Consider the following 18,349-nt stretch of genomic DNA (forward strand, 5'->3'; position numbering starts at 1 on the left):
AATGCTCTATGAGAACAGTTGGGGCTTGTAAAAGTCACTTCACTGCTGCCTGGTGTGGTCTCTGTAACACTGGAGTAGAGGAGATCTGGGAGATTTCTGTTGGAGTTATAACCTGGGGCAGGAAGGAAGCTGCTGCAGTGGAATAGCTGAGTGGCTTTTGGAGGCTTGCTGTGGAATACTCTTCCTGGTTAATACTGCATATTTTTCTGAGTAGCATTGTATTCAACTTTCAAAAGACAAAAATCTTTTAATTGTTTCAATTCACAGTAGAAGTTTAAAAGCTAATTACAAACAATCAAATGCTGAAGGAAAAACGTAATTTTGCTTATGAATTTTCTGTGTTCCTGTATCAATTCTTTCACCTCAAAGTTGCTACTGGAAGAGCTACTGTGCAAAAGTTTAAAATCCATAAATTGCAAAATTTACATCTGTAGAACTTCTGTTACAAAAGAAAAGGAGTTTTCCATTTCTGCAATTTTTTAGTCATTGAAGTTTCAAAAGCTGTTTTATCAACCCTCGAATACAGGGGAAGTTTTTGTGTCATTTTTGTAACAGTCTTCTAGCATTAAACTCAGCTATTGTCACCAACCCATTATTGATTTTTTCCAGGTTTCACTAAATGGTACACAGTTTACAGACAGTACTGTTGGATCAGAGTTCACAGGTGTTTCTCAGGTAAGTACAGGCAAATTTTGTGGGTGTATATGATTGCAGAATTATTTACTAATGGGAAAAGATACCAAACAGTATTAAACATACTAGAACAAACTCTTCAGAAAGAATTCTGTTTGAGATTGGGACTTTGCCAACTGAAGTTAGTTTCTGATAATTTCAGTAATCAAACTTTAAAAAGCAGTGAAAGCTTTTTTTAAAAAAAAAGTAAAATTTTATTGTTATAATATGCTTGAAATTGCACACGGATGATAAAAAAAAAATCTGTGTGGTTTTATGGTAATAAAGTTATTCTTGGAAATAAATCTAAATACATAGCAGAGATGCAGTTATTTCTGTTCCAATTTGTCCTACTTCCAGCTTTCATTTATGAATGTTATATCTGAACATGTTTCAGAGAGAAAGTGAGACTGGGTGTTTTCTTCTAGAGAGGCAGCCCACATTTTTTGAAGCTTGACTAGTGGAAAAATATCTCGCTTTTCTCAAAATGTACACTTTGCTCTCATTGCACTGAAGACACATACAAATGTGTATGTGACCTAATTCCAAGCTCATCTAATCCAGGAAGAGTTTACTGCCCCTGCTCCTGGTGAAATGATCACATGAACAGTCACTGCATTCATCATCTTTTAAATAACTAAGAAACTGCAATTCATAGCTTCATTTTAGTATGAAAGAGCTATAGCAGGTATCTGAGATGCTTATGATCTAGATTTTGTCAAAGTTCCAACTGTCAATTTTGTTAGGAATAAACTACTTAAGTTTCATTCATGATGTGCATTGTGCTCTAGGAACCAAGTGCTTTAGTTTAAACTTCATATCTGTCATAAATATGGGCCCAGTGGGGAAATAGTTAGGGTTTTCCTGAGTCTGTGAGTTGGTCAGAATGGAGATTGTTGTTCCTTCTGTGTTTGCCATGGCTTTTATAATAATTGTGGTGCAGCTTTAAGCAAATTATACACCATCATCTTAACTTCTAGGAGTCCTTGCAGTATGTCTGGGGTGCATTTGCCATGACCTTAACCTTTGCAAAAGAGTGTCAGGTTGTCTCAGCTTGTGAACTTTCATGTTTTGTCCTCTGCTGTTCCTGCTTGTTGGAAGATGTCCTTGGATGATGTTCATAAGGGTTTGCCTGCGATAGCTATAACCATCATTCCAACAGGGACTTAATTTGGCTTCAAAAAAAATTTAGGAAGGAAACTTTCAGGGTTTTCATGAGCAACCATGGCCTCCTGCATGCAGGGTTTTTAGGCATTAATAAGATCTGCAGTTGAGTGCAGGGCAACCAAGAGGAATGTTTAACTTGAGAAATCTGTTCGTGCTTGTAGAGCCAACAAAGGATTTGGTCAGTCCTAGCCTTTCAGGAGGCAGAGTGAATGTTCCCAAATAAGGTGGTTTTCTGCAAACCTGCAGGAGACTCCTGGAGAGATTGTGTTCTTTTTCCTGCCCTAGGTGTGAATTCTAGGAGTGGCATCAATAAGTAAAGGGATTAGCTGTTTTTACTAAGTCTGTTAAATTTCTCATGAACTTCTGAAAGATAGGAGGATACTTGTGGAGATGAATTCAGTGTGTCTTTTTTTATGTCTAGAATCATTAGTTTTTCTTTCCATATTGCCGAGTCTGTCAGTTTTACAAATGTGAAGAACACAAAAATCAGAGTTTGTAGTGCTCTGCCGTTTTTCATTAGATGTCAGCAATAGGGAATTGATTTGTTGTTGCTGTGAAGAAGAGAGGTGGTGATTTAATTCTCTTTTAGCTTGAACTAGTCCTTTGACCTAAAGAGAACTGTTCACCTGTGCTTGTGCAGTTCAGCCCTACAAGATCTTTAAAGCAATATTTTTGTTAGTATTAAGGTTTGAGCAGTATTGAGAAGGATGTTTGAATTACTTATTTAAATTTTGCTTTATCTTTGAGAAAGAATTTAATAATGTTGAGGCTTACACAGATGATGTAATTAAGGCAGAGCTGGTAGCTGCAATATAATGGGACAAATCTGTGATTCTGCCACTTTTTTATTCCTTTCATCTCAGTTTCACTTATGTCCAGTAAAGTTGGGTTCTCTTTGTCTTGAGCAGCCCAACTTGATTTCACTGTCAGTCTTGGTGGATAATCAGCATTTCATGGCTGAACTACAGAGAGACAGAGAGAGAGTTTAGGTTTTGAACTGTCTCTGTCCCCCTGAGTTACTGAGTCTACTCTATTCAATAGATGATAGTGGATTTTAAGATCCTCCTGATTGGTTTTGTTTAAACTGATTTATACTTTTATTTTGTAAAAAGCGTAGCTGAAAGTGTCTCTTTTCACATAGTATTAGGAAGGAGGTTACACAGAACTTCAAAGAGCAGTTATTTTTCTTTTTATCTGTAATGATGACAACAGTAAAAGGAATTGTACTATCCCTTTTTAATTTCACTTACTAGATTATTGCATCTAGGCTGAATTGTTTTAGAGGGAAAGGCTGTGGTCCATGCTCCCTGAAAACAATGAATATATTCATAGTCTGACTTCTTTGCCTCATGGATATTGAGACTGATGTGTTTGATCTTGGGACACACTAAATATTCACCATTTAATAATGACTAGCAAAATATGTGCATTGTTCTTGGGGGGGGGGCTGTTTGTTTGTTTCAAATCTGAGAATAAGTTTTTCTGGTGTGTATTCTCTCAATAACCAGTTACCTATCAACATATTTGTTTGCAGACACCATTTACCTTTGGCTTGGGCCAAAGGGCACCATATACAACTGGCGAGCATTGTCTTCTTTGTAGAAGTGAACGAAAAGATACTTCGCTTTCAGAGAGCGGAATAAAAAATTCTAGCAAAACAGCACTTTCCACATCTCCTAAAGCAAACAATATGCTGCATCTTCCACTGTGGGTGTGTCCAGACTGTCGAAGAACAGTTGAAAAGGAGGAGAGGCACGCTACAATAGAGCAATCTCTTGTGGTAAGTTCAAGTACTTCCGTTCCTTCGACTGAGATGATGTGTTGTTGTGGGCTGAATGGCGCTTTGTGCGTTGGAATCACTTAAACTGTAAACGCTCAGGAAGCATTCTAGGAGATCTTGAGTTGGTTTTCCTGTGAGGTAAACTGAACCAGCTAGGTGTTTCAGAAATGAGGAGTTCTGAATCTGAGTTTTGGATTTTCGAGTAGAGCAAGGTTTAGATCTGTTTCTTACTGGGTTTTTTGCCTTTTAATTCGCCAGATCTTGAACTTTGTCCTTACTCCCTTTAATTAAATTCATCTTCTTCTACTCTTACAAGTGTGACCTTAGTCATTACACTCTTTTCTATACTGTCTGCTCATGGTGTGCTTTTCCCTCTGTGTGAGGTAAAGTATCTGAGTTTTCCTTATTCTTTTAGCAGTGTTCTGGAGTCACTATACTTGCACTGACACTTCCCTGTGTCTCTGAGTTTTACAGTCTTTTCTTTCCTGTATTGTTTTAATAAGGAAGCACAACTTCGCCTAGTATGCATATAACAATTTCTTAACTGCAAACACCAATTTAATACATGGTGCTAATATTTCAAGTCGTGAATTCAGCCTCATGTGAGAACTGTGCTCAGTGTAGCAGAAAGATACTAAAAGTTCATTGACAGGTCCAGCAAAACGTCATTAGAAGTAAACTATGGTATACTGCAGAACCAAATCATCTGGCTGATGTGGGAAGCCACACACTTGGGATAATTGGAAGTATTATAGATTCCAGCTGACATCTCCTTGCAGAGAACTAACAGGCTGTGCACATGCCCATAGGCACATACAGATTTTTATTTCAGTAAATCAACGTGAAGAAAGATTGTCTTTGTATAGTATATGTTGTTAAGCTCATGTTAAAAGCACACTTAACATAGTTTTTTGTGAGGAAAAGTTAAGAGTATGTTTAACAGATATCCTTGCTATTAGCAAGGGTAGTAAAATTAACCAAGAGATTATATCTGAGAAAATTATGCTGGTAGTAAGATGGTAAACACATCCTAGAGAGTTCAAAGCACAGCAAGACTGAGGCACATTATTGTTCAATTTAGTCAAAATTTTTGACTTATTTAAGCTCTGCTAGTGAATTAGTAAAGAAATTAAGTGTTCTACAAGTACAGGAAAAGCAGGAATTGCTTCCTAAACATTTTAAGTTATAGATACTCCAGATGAAATAAAAATCTAAGGCATTTTTTTTTAATTTGGTGACTGTTTTCTTTTTTAAAGAGGAATTTTTAAAAGCAAACAGCAAAAGTGGTTTCTAAGTATGGAAGCTTGACTTAAAAAAGACCCAAGTGGATTTGGTAACTAGCCAAATTTGAGAAACCAGCTGGGAAAAAAAGCCAAAATTATCTAAAAAAAAATTTGTTAGCAGTCACTGCAGGCCAGAGTACAGGTGGTTTGCTATAGATGCTCCTGTGTTCAGGTTGCTGTTGCTCTCCTTACCTTGCTTGGTAGCAAATGCGTGCAGGTTTGTTTTAACTCGTCTGCATCCCAATCCAGGCTCCGGGGTACAAAAATACCTCTTCAGTCATGCTACGCCTGTGGCAGAGGTCCCTGCCTGGTGCCACAGAAAGCTTGTGGCAACCTTGGGAGGGTGCAGGAGGGAAGGATGGCATGTGCTGGGGCTGGAGCACAGAGAAGGGAGAGAAACTGGTGACAAAAATACCAGCGGTCTCGGGCGAGAGGTCTGTGTCATCTGCTGGTACTGAGCAGTGCTGGGCGCAGGAGGTCACATCCATTCCCGGTGACAGCAGCTTTCTAACATCCATTACCATGAAATGCTATGTCTGGCTGCTACAAGCAAGGAGATTCAATGATTTTTTGCTAGAAGGGATTCTTAAACTCCAAAAGTCAAACATACTGTTAAATGGAGACTGCGGAGATACTACTGGTTTATGGTTAAGCGTGGATGATGCAAGCCTTCCTTTAGCTTAGTTCATTGTTTATGCTGAAGTACATAAAGGTGATAATTATAACCAACATACCTTTGGTTATTAGAAATGAAACTCTGTTTGTATAGTTGTTTTTCTCAGTCCATCTCTTGCATTTATTAGGCTTTTCATAGATAAATTCTTTGTGTCTGTTTGAGTGTCCTCCCAAAATATCTGCAGCACTAAGAATTACCACTTTAATATTTGTCCACCTCTTAACATATCAGACCTCACAAACAGAAGGCTACCTGTTTGGTTGTTTTTTTTTCCTTCAGAGCCAAGATTTTCTTTTGCACATGCCTCTTGGAAACAGTGGATCACAGCAGGAATCTGTAGGAGGAGGAAGAATAACTGTGGGTGCGCAGACAGTGCCTGCTGCAGATCTTAGCAATTCCTCTCCTTCAGACATAGCATGCAACTGTGAGGCCTGTAATGAGCGCAGGTAAGAACTGAATTCAAACTCAGCAGCGTGGTGGCTGTGGTCAGACTGTGGGCACTGTTGTGGCTTGTTTGTAGGTGTGTTCTTAAACTCCTTTATACGGGTTGTCTGACAATAACAGTAATTTACGAATGGCAACATTTATCCAGTTTCTTACCTTATTGTAGGCATTTTCAGATGTATTTTGGGGTTTTTTTCCAGAATAGTAGGAATCAATACACCTATGTGATGTGTACAAGTAGAGGGTAATTATTTTTGTCTTTATTTGCAGAGAAAATTCAGCAGAGCCTGAACGTGAACCTCAGCAGCTTCAAAATTACTGGTCAGAAGTCAGATACATGGTTCGGTGTATATATCGCCAAGCTGGGACCCCTTTGGCAGATGACCAAGACCAGTCGTTGGTACCAGATAAAGAAGGAATGAAGGAGCTGGTGGATAGGTATATATCACTTTGAAGAATATTAATTCTATTTTGTGCAGGATTTTTCAATGCTAGTTTGAATGGACAGGAAGCTGTTATATTTGTGTGCTGTTTGCAATAGGAATATAAATGTCTAATTGTGGAAGGGTCCCAAAATCTTATTCTTCAAAAGACCTTCAGATGATGATTATTTACAAGACACTGTTAACTTTGAATTGTCCCATGTGAAAATCTTACTTATTGAACTAACCTGAGTTATAAAAGTGCTTGCACTTTACTGCAGTTTTAACAGCTGGAAGAGACTTCATAAAAATGGAAAAAAATAATATTCATTGATCATTAGATGAGGTGGATTCTAAGAACTTTTTCCCATTTTAGAAGTCAAAAGTTGTAGCTTTTCTGGGTGTGAAGTTGAAGATGGGCTTAATGATGGGCTCAGTGGTGGGTTTTTTGCTTTTGAGAAAAGTGTGGCAGTCGCTAAAGTGCTCCAGGAGGATTATCTCTGTTTCTAACTCAGTGTGTGGTCAAGGAATAGTTGTTCTCCTTGGGTCTGTATGTGCTTAATATGCTGAGCTCTGACCAACTGTAGTTTGTATGTGGAATTTCTAGTTGAAGCTGAATTCTGGTGAAGTAAAGAAATTTTGAAAGGTTATAGTCATCTAGCAGTGCTCTTTATATGATTGTACACCTGAACCAGCATTAATAGATAATGAAATAATCTTCTTGCGCTTTGGTTATATAAAAACTGAGTGTTTGGTTTTGAATATGAGTTCTGAACAAGCAGGGTAGTATAGTGTGCCTCTGTATTAGTCACTCTTTGTTTATTTAAGTGATCCAAACACACAGCATAGGCTTTGAAATCGAAGGTGTTTAAATGTTGCTTGGTGTGTAGGTAATTAAAATTGAATCACAGCTAAAATGGTGGTTGATTTGATGCGTTTTCTCTTTAATGGAAACATTTTGGAAATTAGAACATATACTGTGTACCTTTGTTATGTACTCAGGAACTTCGATTGCTCTAGAACTGTTTTTCACTTTGGAGAGAGATTATTCAAAATATAAAGGCAGAAACAGGATCTCAGAGAAGGAATCCCTAAATGTCAGTAGAATTATTTTTCACTCAAGTTCCTTATGGTCTCTGAAGTATGAAATAAAACTGGGATACAGTTTGTGCAGGCACCAGTGTGTCCAGTCTGTGCTGCTAATGTCATGCAGAACTTTTTAACAAAGCTAGTCAATGTAGGTGTTGGAAGTTTAAAAAAAAACAAAAACAAAACACAAAACCATTTAGGTAACACACCAAAGACCATGCTGTGACCAAGTAACTCTGTGTTTAAAAGGCAGAAATTCCTAATTTCATGCTCGACTCTGTTAGATACAGCTGGCAAGAAATGGAGTGTGTGGTCTTCTTAGTTGGAATACATAGTGGTGCCAAGTAATGTCCCTACTGTATATTGGAGTACTTGATGGCAGTATGATAGGACTGTTCTGTGAGTGGTGAGGGAAGAGCATGGACTAGTAGCTGCAAACTTTTATTCATCTAACTCTTAAGAAAGGGATTAGGTAACTGCTTCTTCCCCACCTCCCTGTGCTGTAAAAACACTGAGGTGAGTGCTTAAACTCCGTGCACAGGACTTTAGAGTGAAATTGAATTACTTAAAGTGCTTCAAAGCAGGCTTCGTGTTTAATTCTCTTTGGTAGACACAAATGTGTCATGTGTAAGGACAGGGAGAAGTTGTGAAGGACCTTGTCTGAAGAGTCTGGGTGCCTGTAGGGTTGTATGCAAATTGAGTTCAGATTTTTGAGCTCACAGGTTGAAGTGAAATAGTAAGGTCCTAAATCAATCTGTTCCTCAGATGTGTAGGCATCCTAGTCCTAGAGCTACACTAGAGCTCAGTTTCCACAGTGTAGAAGTAGGGGACTGGAGTGTGTTTCTGGGATTTAAGGTAGTTCTCTAAACCCTAGCCATTGAGGTTATTTTTGATGATGATAATGGTAGCTGGTAAAAGTTTCTAGGAAAATGAAACTGTTGATTATATTCTCTCTTTTGTGTGGTTTTGTTTGTTTGTTTGTTTCTTTTTTGTCACAAATATTCTAAAAATACAGGCTTTGTGAAAGAGATCCATACCAGCTCTACCAACGGTTGGAACAGCAAGCTAGAGAATATGTGCTTGAAATGAAGGTTCGTCTGCTCAGACACTTGTCACTGGGATCTAAAGTTGCATCAACATTAGTGACAGAAGGGCCACCCCAGGCACAGCAGTTCATCTCACTCCTACTTGAAGAATACAGTGCACTCTGTCAGGCAGCGTGTACAATCAGCGCCTTCCTAGTTACTCTGGTAAGACTGAAGAAACAGCCTGTGTGCTTCTGGGGTAATGCTGCCAGAGTTGTTCTGGGCTCTTTCAGGAGTCTTCTGTGGTTATAAAATGTCAGGTTCTTTTTGTGTGCATCCTTGGAGACAGGGAAATTCTGAAAATGCAAATTTAGGTATTCGGAAGTGTAGAGTAGGCACCTCTTACAGTGACTTAATAAAATTGGGTTTTGTTTGTAAAGAAAGAGGTGGGATGCTGTGTGTAGCACTTATTCTGAACCAAGTATTTAAGCAGATTTACAAAATATTAGTTAATGCCTCTGAAAATGTGGGAAACACTTCTCTGTTAATCCTAAATGGTCTGTTGACAACCATGTTTAAACAACACAAACTTTTATGAGTAGCACTAACTGAAATTGTTTCAGTGTTCAGTTTTTCTTTTCACTTATAATCAAGGATGGCTACTTGAAAAGATTTTCTATTGCCTTGAAACTAATCTGCTATTATTTCCAAAGTTCTTTCTTAAATGCTTGTTTTATCAACTGACAGTGATATTAGACTTGGGATTATATTGTCAGCTATAAATTAAGCAATAGCCTTAAAACTTTCTTCTTGTGTAGTTGTCCATCATGAGTGAGTAATACAGTAAACAAATTCCATAATTCTATTTGTTTAAGGCCTGAGAAGGTTATTAATCCTGTTTGGTTAATAATCCTTTCTTGTGCATCTTTTGTAAATGTTCTTATCCTTTGCCATCCTTTTCTTGTGCAAACTTGGTGCAAGTAGGAAAAAAAAGGTGGATAAACTGGTGAATTTGGCCTTTATTGCCAATTAGCTGAAAGTGACTGTCTACCTTTATAAAGAGAGATAAAAATAGATTGTGGTGGCCACAGGTGAGGATATAAAATGGAGGGGAAGCAGACTGTCATTGCTGAGGTAGGGCTGTTACCCAAAATTGAGTTGTCAAAGCAGGAAGATATTTCTGTTTAGAAGCTTGAGCGTATCTGATGCTTTTTTCTGCTCTCAGTGCTGTGTATTTGCTATTGTCTGTATTATCTTCCCCGGCTTTATCACTTAGATACAGATTTGAGGTCACTGCCATCTCCTGTTTATTGTCTGCTTTTAATAGTCATTAAGTTTCTAATAAGGTGCTTGAGAGAAGATTACTCTTCAGGTTGATTTGCATTCCAACTTGTTCAACTGAAAAGTGAATTGTTTACAGTACAGATGTTAGCTTTCTCAAAGTGGATCTGCCAATAACTATCCCATTAGTGCCAGCTAATCAGAAAATAACCATTTGATAATTTTTGCCTGGCAGTTATTGTGAACTAGTAGTCATGAAAACTTGGTAGGTGTGAGAGATTCAGATAACAACCATGAAAAGAAGATGCTTGAACTATCTAATCTACCCCTTTTCTGATAAAATTCAAAGTAAAATAAAATTCCTATTTTAAAAAACAAAGCATAGGAAAACACAAAATATGCCAGATTTTTCTTGTCCTTTTCATCCTGCAACCCAGTAAGTACTAAAAACTTCTTTCTGCTAAGCTGTGACAGTCAGAAACTGAACTGTGAGAATGTAGGATACTGTCTTGTCATATATTTATTAGATTTATTAAATAACCTCTTTATTAAATGGAGTATGTCCCAGCTTTCAGTACAGGTAGTAGCGTCACAAGCTGTTCCAGTGTGCGTGGGTATTTCCTCTCAAGATACCAGTGCACTATGGAGGAAGGAATCTTCTCAGCTGAAATACATAAAAGGCAGCCAAGACCTCTAAACTTAGTGCAGCCTTCCTTTTAAAGATAAAAGCTTTGCACGTAGTGTACTGTACAAAGGCATATAATGCCTTGAACCTCCACCTGTGAGGAACTAACTTCTCAATGAAATTATGAACAGTTGTCCTTCCTTTCAAAGGAATCCATCTGATTTCAAGAGCAGGAACTAAAGCCTTGTGCCCCACCAGGGAATGAGAGATTGTACTGACAGCAAGTACTGTGGTCAGTACTGAAGAGCCCTCAAGTACAGGGTATAGCAGACTAGAGAGGAAAACTTCCTGGTATTTCTTTGTGTAAACTGATAGACAGGATTTTGTAGATAACCGTTGATGGTTTTGTTCACAGCATAATATGGAAATTCCCTAAGAAATCAACCTGTCGCAGTGACTCTTGAGAAATTATTAGCAATTTATAGACATTTTGAATATTTTGAAGACATAATAGTAAAGAGGTACAGGTATCATATGCTACTCAAAAACAACACCACCCATCCTTCTTAAATAATAATAAAACTTAAAAGTCAATTCTCTTTTTGAATTCCAGTAGTCTGTCTTTAGGTCTGATATAAAAACATTTGTGTTTGGTTTGGTTTTCTTAACCCACTATACTTAACAAAACTTAAAAGTTCCAGAGTATTCTGGTGTTTCTGGGTACTAGAGGTTATATTTCACAGGGCTCACTTGCTTATCTGAGAGCCAGAACAGTTGAATTTAATTCTGCTGTGTGGGTGAGTCCTGGTATAGAAAATCTGTGTACTGCTGGTTATATGTGGGAAAACTTGCTGACTTGAAAAATATATTATACCTGTCTTGGATTCTTGTGTTTTTATGATAAGAGTTTTAAGTTTTAGGCCTTGAAGTTACATATAATTATGTGTTAAATAACCTCAAATACAAAAATGTTATTCTTACTAGGGAAGTAAGCTGTTGATCTCTTGTCTGTTTAGAAAACTTAGTTTTTTAAGCTGTACTTGGAAGAACTGTTTACTTGTTTTTATGTCAGTTTTGAATAAAGATTATAGGTTGTCATTGGATATGTGTCTTACTAGATAAGTTCAAAGAACTGAAAAATAATCAGAGATAGACAATTTTTTGACAAGAAAACCTGAGAATTACAGGTTCAGATCATAAAATACATCTTTCAGTGCTGAAATTAATGGAAGCTTTGAACAATATAGCCTGATTTTTGTAGGGTTTTTTTCTTCCTAATTCATTACAATTTAGAAAAACAAGGAATTAAGCTATGTTATTTAAGTAATTAAAAATGGCTTAAATTCTGAGTTTCTGGATATTAAAACTGCATTATTAACTGAGCTGGTTAATCCTGCCAGTAGGTTGGAAAGAAGACTTTTTGAAAAGATTCTTGCCTTGGACAGAATTCTTTATTTTTTTCCTAACCTAGCTTATTTCTGGTTGTTTTATCGTTATAGGAAAATGAACATTTGAAGAAATTTCAGGTGACATGGGAATTGCACAACAAGCATCTGTTTGAAAATCTGGTATTTTCTGAGCCACTCTTGCAGAATAGCTTGCCAACGTTGGTGTCACAGCTAAGGTAGAGTTTAACTTTTGTTTTGTAATTTAAAGGAGAAATGAAAAAAAATGTTTGCAACCACAGCTTTTAAAAAAAAATTCTGCTGCTACAATTGAATAGGTAAAAAAATCCTTGTGGATCTGTCTTGAAAACAGTGTTGTTGATTGAGCTGGCTGCTGTCATAACTTGCTTGACAGAAGAATTACAACCCTAATCTACTTATTTGTAGGTTACCCTGTAAAATGACAGCATCCCATGAAAATGCTGATAGTGTGACTGAATAGTACTGTTTTCACTTATCATCAGGCATTGCTGCTATCTGTACAGCTCTACAGGAAAACTAAAACCTCATTGCCTTCTGCTTCCCATGGTGCACAAATAATTTAGTTTTAAGCAGTTTTAAGCAGTCTTTTCATTGGAGAAAGCAATATGTTTGTAGATCTCAGGACTTCACTGCTTCTGAGGCTTTAAATTGTATATTTTCCTAGTAGGATTTCTCTGCTTGTAATTTGTGTACTGGCAAAGTGTTTGGGTTTCCTGAGAAAGAGGTATTAATTAATAGAAATTTTATTCTTTATCCTAAGTCTGAACATTTTTGCAGTACAGTCATGGATAGTTCATGCTGACCTCTCAGTCTTGTTTCTGATGAAGATGCATTTATGCTCTGTGTACATGTGTTTTAAAGGTATTGTCTTGGGTAATTTTCCATGGTATAAGAGCAGTTTGATTAAGTCTGTCAGAAGAGATGTTGTGAATAAGGAAAATTTCTGATGAGTTCTCCTTTTGCTGATAGGTAATAGAAAGGAAAACAAGAAAAGGCAAGAAAGCTTAATTGTTGCTGAGCTCAGCTAGATGTCTAAGGTCCCTCATAAGTTATTCAGTTCATTTACATGAGACTGGGTTGGCACTAAAAGCTTTCCCTCTCCAGACAGCTAATTGTGTTGCTGTGTTCAACATCATGTTGTTCAGTTGCACTTTTTTTCAGTGATCTGTATCTTCTTTTGTGGCCATTCTACAGTCATGTCCATGCTTTCTGACAGGGCTTCTCTCCGTCTCTGTACTCCAGCAATCCTGGCTACATCAAGACTACTTTATATTGCCTTCATCTGAAGAGCTGAGAATGATCTCAGTGAAGTTTATGGTCTTTTCTTAACAAAAGCATTGGATTTGTTTTCATTTACCTGTTGTGCTACTGCAAATAAACTCTGAGCAACAGAGGTTGTTTCTCTGTTGTCACTGTAGTGACAGCTCCATTCAGACCTTACATATGATGAAGTCAGAATCTCTTCTTGTAGGAATTGCTTTTCCAGTGCATTTGTGTTCACTAAGTAGTTTATGTGAAACACCCTTAAACTTACAGTTTTGCCTAGACTGGTTCACATGAGCATTTTTGAAAGGAGAGGTTCAGTACAAGCTTCCTGTTCCATGGTTTCTAGGTTTATATGGTGTATGTCTTGTTTTTCTTTGATTGTGTCTGTTTTCATAGACTCCCTGGATTTTACTTCTGAGTTCTCTGGATCTTGAAGTGAGAGAATTGGGTATCCTTCCCTGAGAAATCTTTCTGGAGGGTAATCTGCCTTCCATTGGAAATTGGTGGAGAAATGTTCCATCACAGAGGCCTCACATGGAGAAGCAGGGATCAGGCTAGTCCTCTAATCATTTGGTCAACAGAGAATCATCTGTGTGCAGTAGAGAAGGTGTTGCCAGTTTCTTTACAAAAGAACATTGGCCTCATTACTTTCTCTTCCCGAAGAACAGAAATGTGAAATGGCATTTTGGCATCTCAGCTTCGCTTAGATTTTGGGTGTTAACCCTTTCTTTCATCCCTTACACAAAAAATTCAGTGATTTAAGTATCTCTAGCTTTTTCAAAATATGTAGTTGGTGTGCTATGGTTAGTTCCAAGGGTGTTTATCAGATGTCAGACTAGAAAAGATGTTCACATAGGGAGGTTCAGACAGCAGTCTTGTGGGAATGGAGGTTATAAACTGATGATCAGCTGTGCCAGTGTTTCACATCTGAAACTGGTCATCTGCTCAGGGTAAACTACCAGGGTCTTAATGTGTTAGATCTTGTTTGGCTACCCAGTCAACATCCGTGGCTGGTGTAGGAGGCACACTCAGCTGCACAGTGTGCAGACCAGCTGTGAGAGCTGTCCATAGCTTAGCAAGAGTTGATTAATCAGCGGGGTTTCTAGGTCAGACACAGCATTTCATAAGGCTGTATTTTCATAATCAGTATTTAAGGAAATCCAGTCCTTTCAAAGATAAGTTTCCAGTACTTTTGATGGTGGTGTCGATATGAAGAGTTTCTTAGAGGTTAAATATCTTGCTTGGTCAAGATGCTTTTGATTCCATGCAACCGTTGACGTGCCTCCTACATCCAACAGACTGTTTTATTGGGGTTTGGTAATGAAGCAACTGATACCTGGAGCTTCTCTACCTGCTTTGCTTTCCCACTGTGGGATGGGACAGTGTTCAGGATGTTTGCACAGCTTCAGTTAAATGCTGTTGTCCAGAAAATCATGTGTTCCTAATCAAAATATGTAGGTATACAGTAAGACCTGTGTCAACAGGTACCACTTGTAAGATTCAGTTACTTTAAACTGAGCAACTCCTGTTAAGTTTTATGTATGTGTTATTCTTTTTATCACTTTTTTTTACTGCAGTCCAGAAATACATTCCACCTCTGTGTACAGAATGGAAATATTACCTAGATTGTTGCTTTATACTTGCCTTGGGAGGGGAGACTGTATTTACTAATAGCCTGTTAACCTTTACTCAGAATCACAATAAAAAATGACAGTGTAAATGCTGTTCTTTTGCATTCTAACTTAATACATTCTTTTGCTTCTAACTTAAGAGCATATTTTAAAAAATAATTTGTGCACAAGTGTTTGAAAGAATAGTGCTGCACAGCAGCAGTTACAAGAACAAATTCTTGATTTCTGTACAGTAGGGGTCCTATTTTCACATAATTGCATGATATCAGAAAGACTTCAGAAAAGCAGTAAATTGTGGTCTAGTAACGTGAATTGACAGTGTTTGCACTGACAGTAAGGGAGGGTCACTGTATGCCTTGAAATGTCTTTCTACTCTTCCAATTGTAGACTTCCCAAGTTTTATTGTGCAGAATTGCTTATGCACCTTTCTTAAGTGGTTGCGTTGCAGGTTCTGGGAAGAACAACAAAATGAAACAAATTTGAATTTATTGGTGAAGTCACACTAACAGCTGTAACTTGGTGCTTACTGAGTTGTCTGTATGATTAGGTCTTCATTATACTTAATTGTCGAGTTAAAATTAAGGGATTAGTTCTTTACCAGGTGACAAAGAAGACTGTGTGGTTCTTAGGCTGGGTTAACATCCTGCTACAGTGAAAAATCTGTAACAAACTTCCCTCAAATGCTGGAACTGGGCTTAAATATCACATTTTGAGATGCTTCAATTTTGGTTTTTTAGTACTGACGTTGACTTGCCATGCAACCTCTGTGCCTAATTAACTACCACCCAGTTTCTCCTTAATTACTTTGAGTAATAGAAATGTTATAAAGCTTCAGTTTGTGTCAGGTGACTAGTCATTATTCAGTGTACTTTAAACACATGTAGAATTTTGTCTTTTATTATTTCTAAAGTCAGCATATTGTGAGTTTGCATAGTTACTCAAGAAGCATTTTGATGATGCTGTGCAAAGATGTAGAAAAGGATGTAAGTCTCCTATTTCTGAGACTCCTCACAGAGACAGTCATCAGTGAATGGCATAATCATGTTTTTAATTCAGTGCTGCTCAAGTGATAGTGAATAACTGCTTATATCTCACTTCCCTCCTTCTGCAGCACATTTCCCACCTGGAACTCCAACTCGTCTAGTAATCTTTTTAGCATTGGTCATGAGAGTTCTGCTTAACAAGCTTCTGCCTTTATTTTTATTATGTAGCTCTTCACTAAATAGTCAACATGTATATTTAGCCCATAGAATTTTGAAGGATAAATATATCAAGCAACAAAATTTGCATGAATACGGCTCAGTATTTGTCATCTGGTTGCTCATGGAAAAGAGACTCTAGCAATGTGGCACTTCCCACATTCTTGCTATTGGAATAAGCAGTTCTGGGATATTTTTTTAAAAACTACTAAAAATAGTACTCAGCTTTGAGATACTAGCAGCTCTGTGGGCCTGGGTGTGTCAATAACTGCACTGTAACACCACTTTTTTTGGCTGGCAGAACTTAAAAGCGTGATTCTTCAGTGAAATGTCTCTTCTGTAACAAGTGCTGTTTGGACTTTTAGGCTTGGAACAACACACGATTCCTGTAGTGAAGATATGTATAGTACCTTGCTACAAAGGTATCATCAGCTGGAACAGGAAATGGGCCAAGTTGCTGAAGCATGGCTTGAATGCCAGAAAAGAATAGATGATTATGTTGATGAGCAGGTAAGAGTCACGCAGTCTCGAGACTGATTATGTAGGGAGCAGTCCATTCAGGTCTGTGCCTTCAGTGAGGAATAATTTCTTTGTTATTTTTATCCAGAGCTTTGAAGCAACAAAATGTAACTTTTTTAATTTATGTCATTCTTTCCCAATAGAAAAGAATGCTAACATTCCAATACTTAATGCTGATTGTACAATAACTTCCTTAAATTGTTGAAGCAGATTGTATTGTCGTTGTTTAGAGATGGTCTTTGAACATTTTTTAGTTACTTTAGCCAGTAAATAGCCATAGGGAGAAAAAACCCAACTTATCCCACAGAACCCCCTAAGCTTCCAAAATAATAACTGCATTAAATGAAGCCAGAGGAAGATATTGCTTTTAAAAACTGTTGCATGTTGCATAGTGTGATGATGATCGTTGTACTGTTCTCAAAAAAGGAACTCCAATTTGTCTCCATACACAAATATTTGAGACCTCTGAAGTTGTCTTTTTATAAAGTATATAATCTGATAACTGGTTTTTTTCAATTTGTGCTACATTACAGAAAATAATCATGTTGTGCTGACTCCTGCATTTTTTCAGAAAAATAACTGTTTATTTTGGAAGTGTTTGTTCATATTCTTCAAAGAAAATTTCTCATGCTTTTTGTTTCATGCTTAAAGAACCTGATTTTCCTAAAACACCTCAGGATAAGGCTTTGAATTTAGTTCAATCTTAAGTGGTCTGGAAGAAAGAATGTCTTGGAAATATCTGAAGATAAAGAATTTTATAGAACTTTTCTTCTGTTTTGAAGTTTTATGAGCACTAGGAATATGGACATCCAATTTGAGATTCAGTAATGTGATGTTACTTCTTATAGATAACAAGCATATTTTAGTCTTATTGTACATTGTAAATGTCCTTCAGAAGCTGTTCCCTGTGCTGAAGATTTAAGTGAACTTATACCGTTAGTACCTTCAAGATGGAGACAAGACATAACTAATTTTATTTTTAGAGATTGTTCTATATTTGGGGACTGCATCTGTGAGCTATCAGTTACAAAGTTTTGTCTTGGCCTGGCAGATTTTGTGCACCTAAATATTTGATTGCAGCTCAGTAAAATTTGATCATCTCACATTTTTCACTACTAAAAGTGATTTTCGCCATAGTCTCAGGGTGTCATGGCTGTCTGATGCCTCTCTAGTAAGAAAAGAAACCCAGTTCATTTTGCATTATTCACTTATTTTTTTTTAAAAGTGGCATTTCTGTAGAGTCACTTTCATATCAGGCTTCTGACTGCTGGTTCTGCATCATGCCAAAATAAAGTTCTTAACTGATTTTTTTCTCTATTTCTTCATATCAAGTGACCATGCAACTGCCACAAGTGCTGTCTTGTATAATTTTTTAATTTGCTCAGTGAAACCTGTATCCTGGTGCAAACAGACACCGTTCTCCTATAGGGAAAACTATGGCTTATTTCCTAATGACCAAAAATACCTGCAAGTGCAGGTAGGTAGAGGAAACAATTAAAAAACTTAAACCAGCAAATTTTAAAGAAGATATTGGTATTTATATGTAGAAAAAAGCATTTTCACAATCATACCTTAAACCCCATGTTGATGATAACTTGGGGTTTTACTTTCTTGATCAAAAATACATCATGCAATATGACCATCATTCCTGAATTTGCAGTGATATTTTTGTCAACAGGGTAGAAATCAGAAAGCCCTGCTGCTATAGAAACTCTGGATCTTAATAATGAATGTGCATTCATTGTTTGCTTGCCTCTTGACTTAACAGACTTGTGAGGTTTTATTGCTGGTATTTGAAAGGTTGGAGGGGAAAGAAAATATAAGAATGGTTCTCATTTATCTA

The 18,349-nt window shown here is 37.2% G+C and overlaps 1 protein-coding gene across 4 annotated transcripts in view; it reads left to right on the top strand.

Annotated features, from left to right (window-relative positions):
- Positions 1 to 604: 604 nt before the first annotated feature.
- FAM193A (family with sequence similarity 193 member A) overlaps positions 605 to 18,349 on the top strand; it is a 45,812-nt gene continuing 28,067 nt past the window's right edge. For 2 of the 4 annotated variants that reach the window (XM_027642933.1, XM_027642934.1), the window contains exons 1-7: positions 605 to 675; positions 3,374 to 3,619; positions 5,858 to 6,024; positions 6,293 to 6,460; positions 8,549 to 8,783; positions 11,964 to 12,088; positions 16,353 to 16,497. In XM_027642933.1, the coding sequence (XP_027498734.1) occupies positions 3,530 to 3,619; positions 5,858 to 6,024; positions 6,293 to 6,460; positions 8,549 to 8,783; positions 11,964 to 12,088; positions 16,353 to 16,497 (930 nt within the window). In that variant the 5' untranslated portion in view covers positions 605 to 675; positions 3,374 to 3,529. Of the gene's footprint in view, positions 676 to 3,373; positions 3,620 to 5,857; positions 6,025 to 6,292; positions 6,461 to 8,548; positions 8,784 to 11,963; positions 12,089 to 16,352; positions 16,498 to 18,349 lie in introns of those variants that run through there. The other 2 variants (XM_027642931.1, XM_027642932.1) reach the window with 1 other exon arrangement.

Source organism: Corapipo altera, unplaced genomic scaffold, assembly GCF_003945725.1.
Source record: "Corapipo altera isolate COAL_440 unplaced genomic scaffold, ASM394572v1 22, whole genome shotgun sequence".
In the NCBI taxonomy this organism is placed as follows: domain Eukaryota; kingdom Metazoa; phylum Chordata; class Aves; order Passeriformes; family Pipridae; genus Corapipo; species Corapipo altera.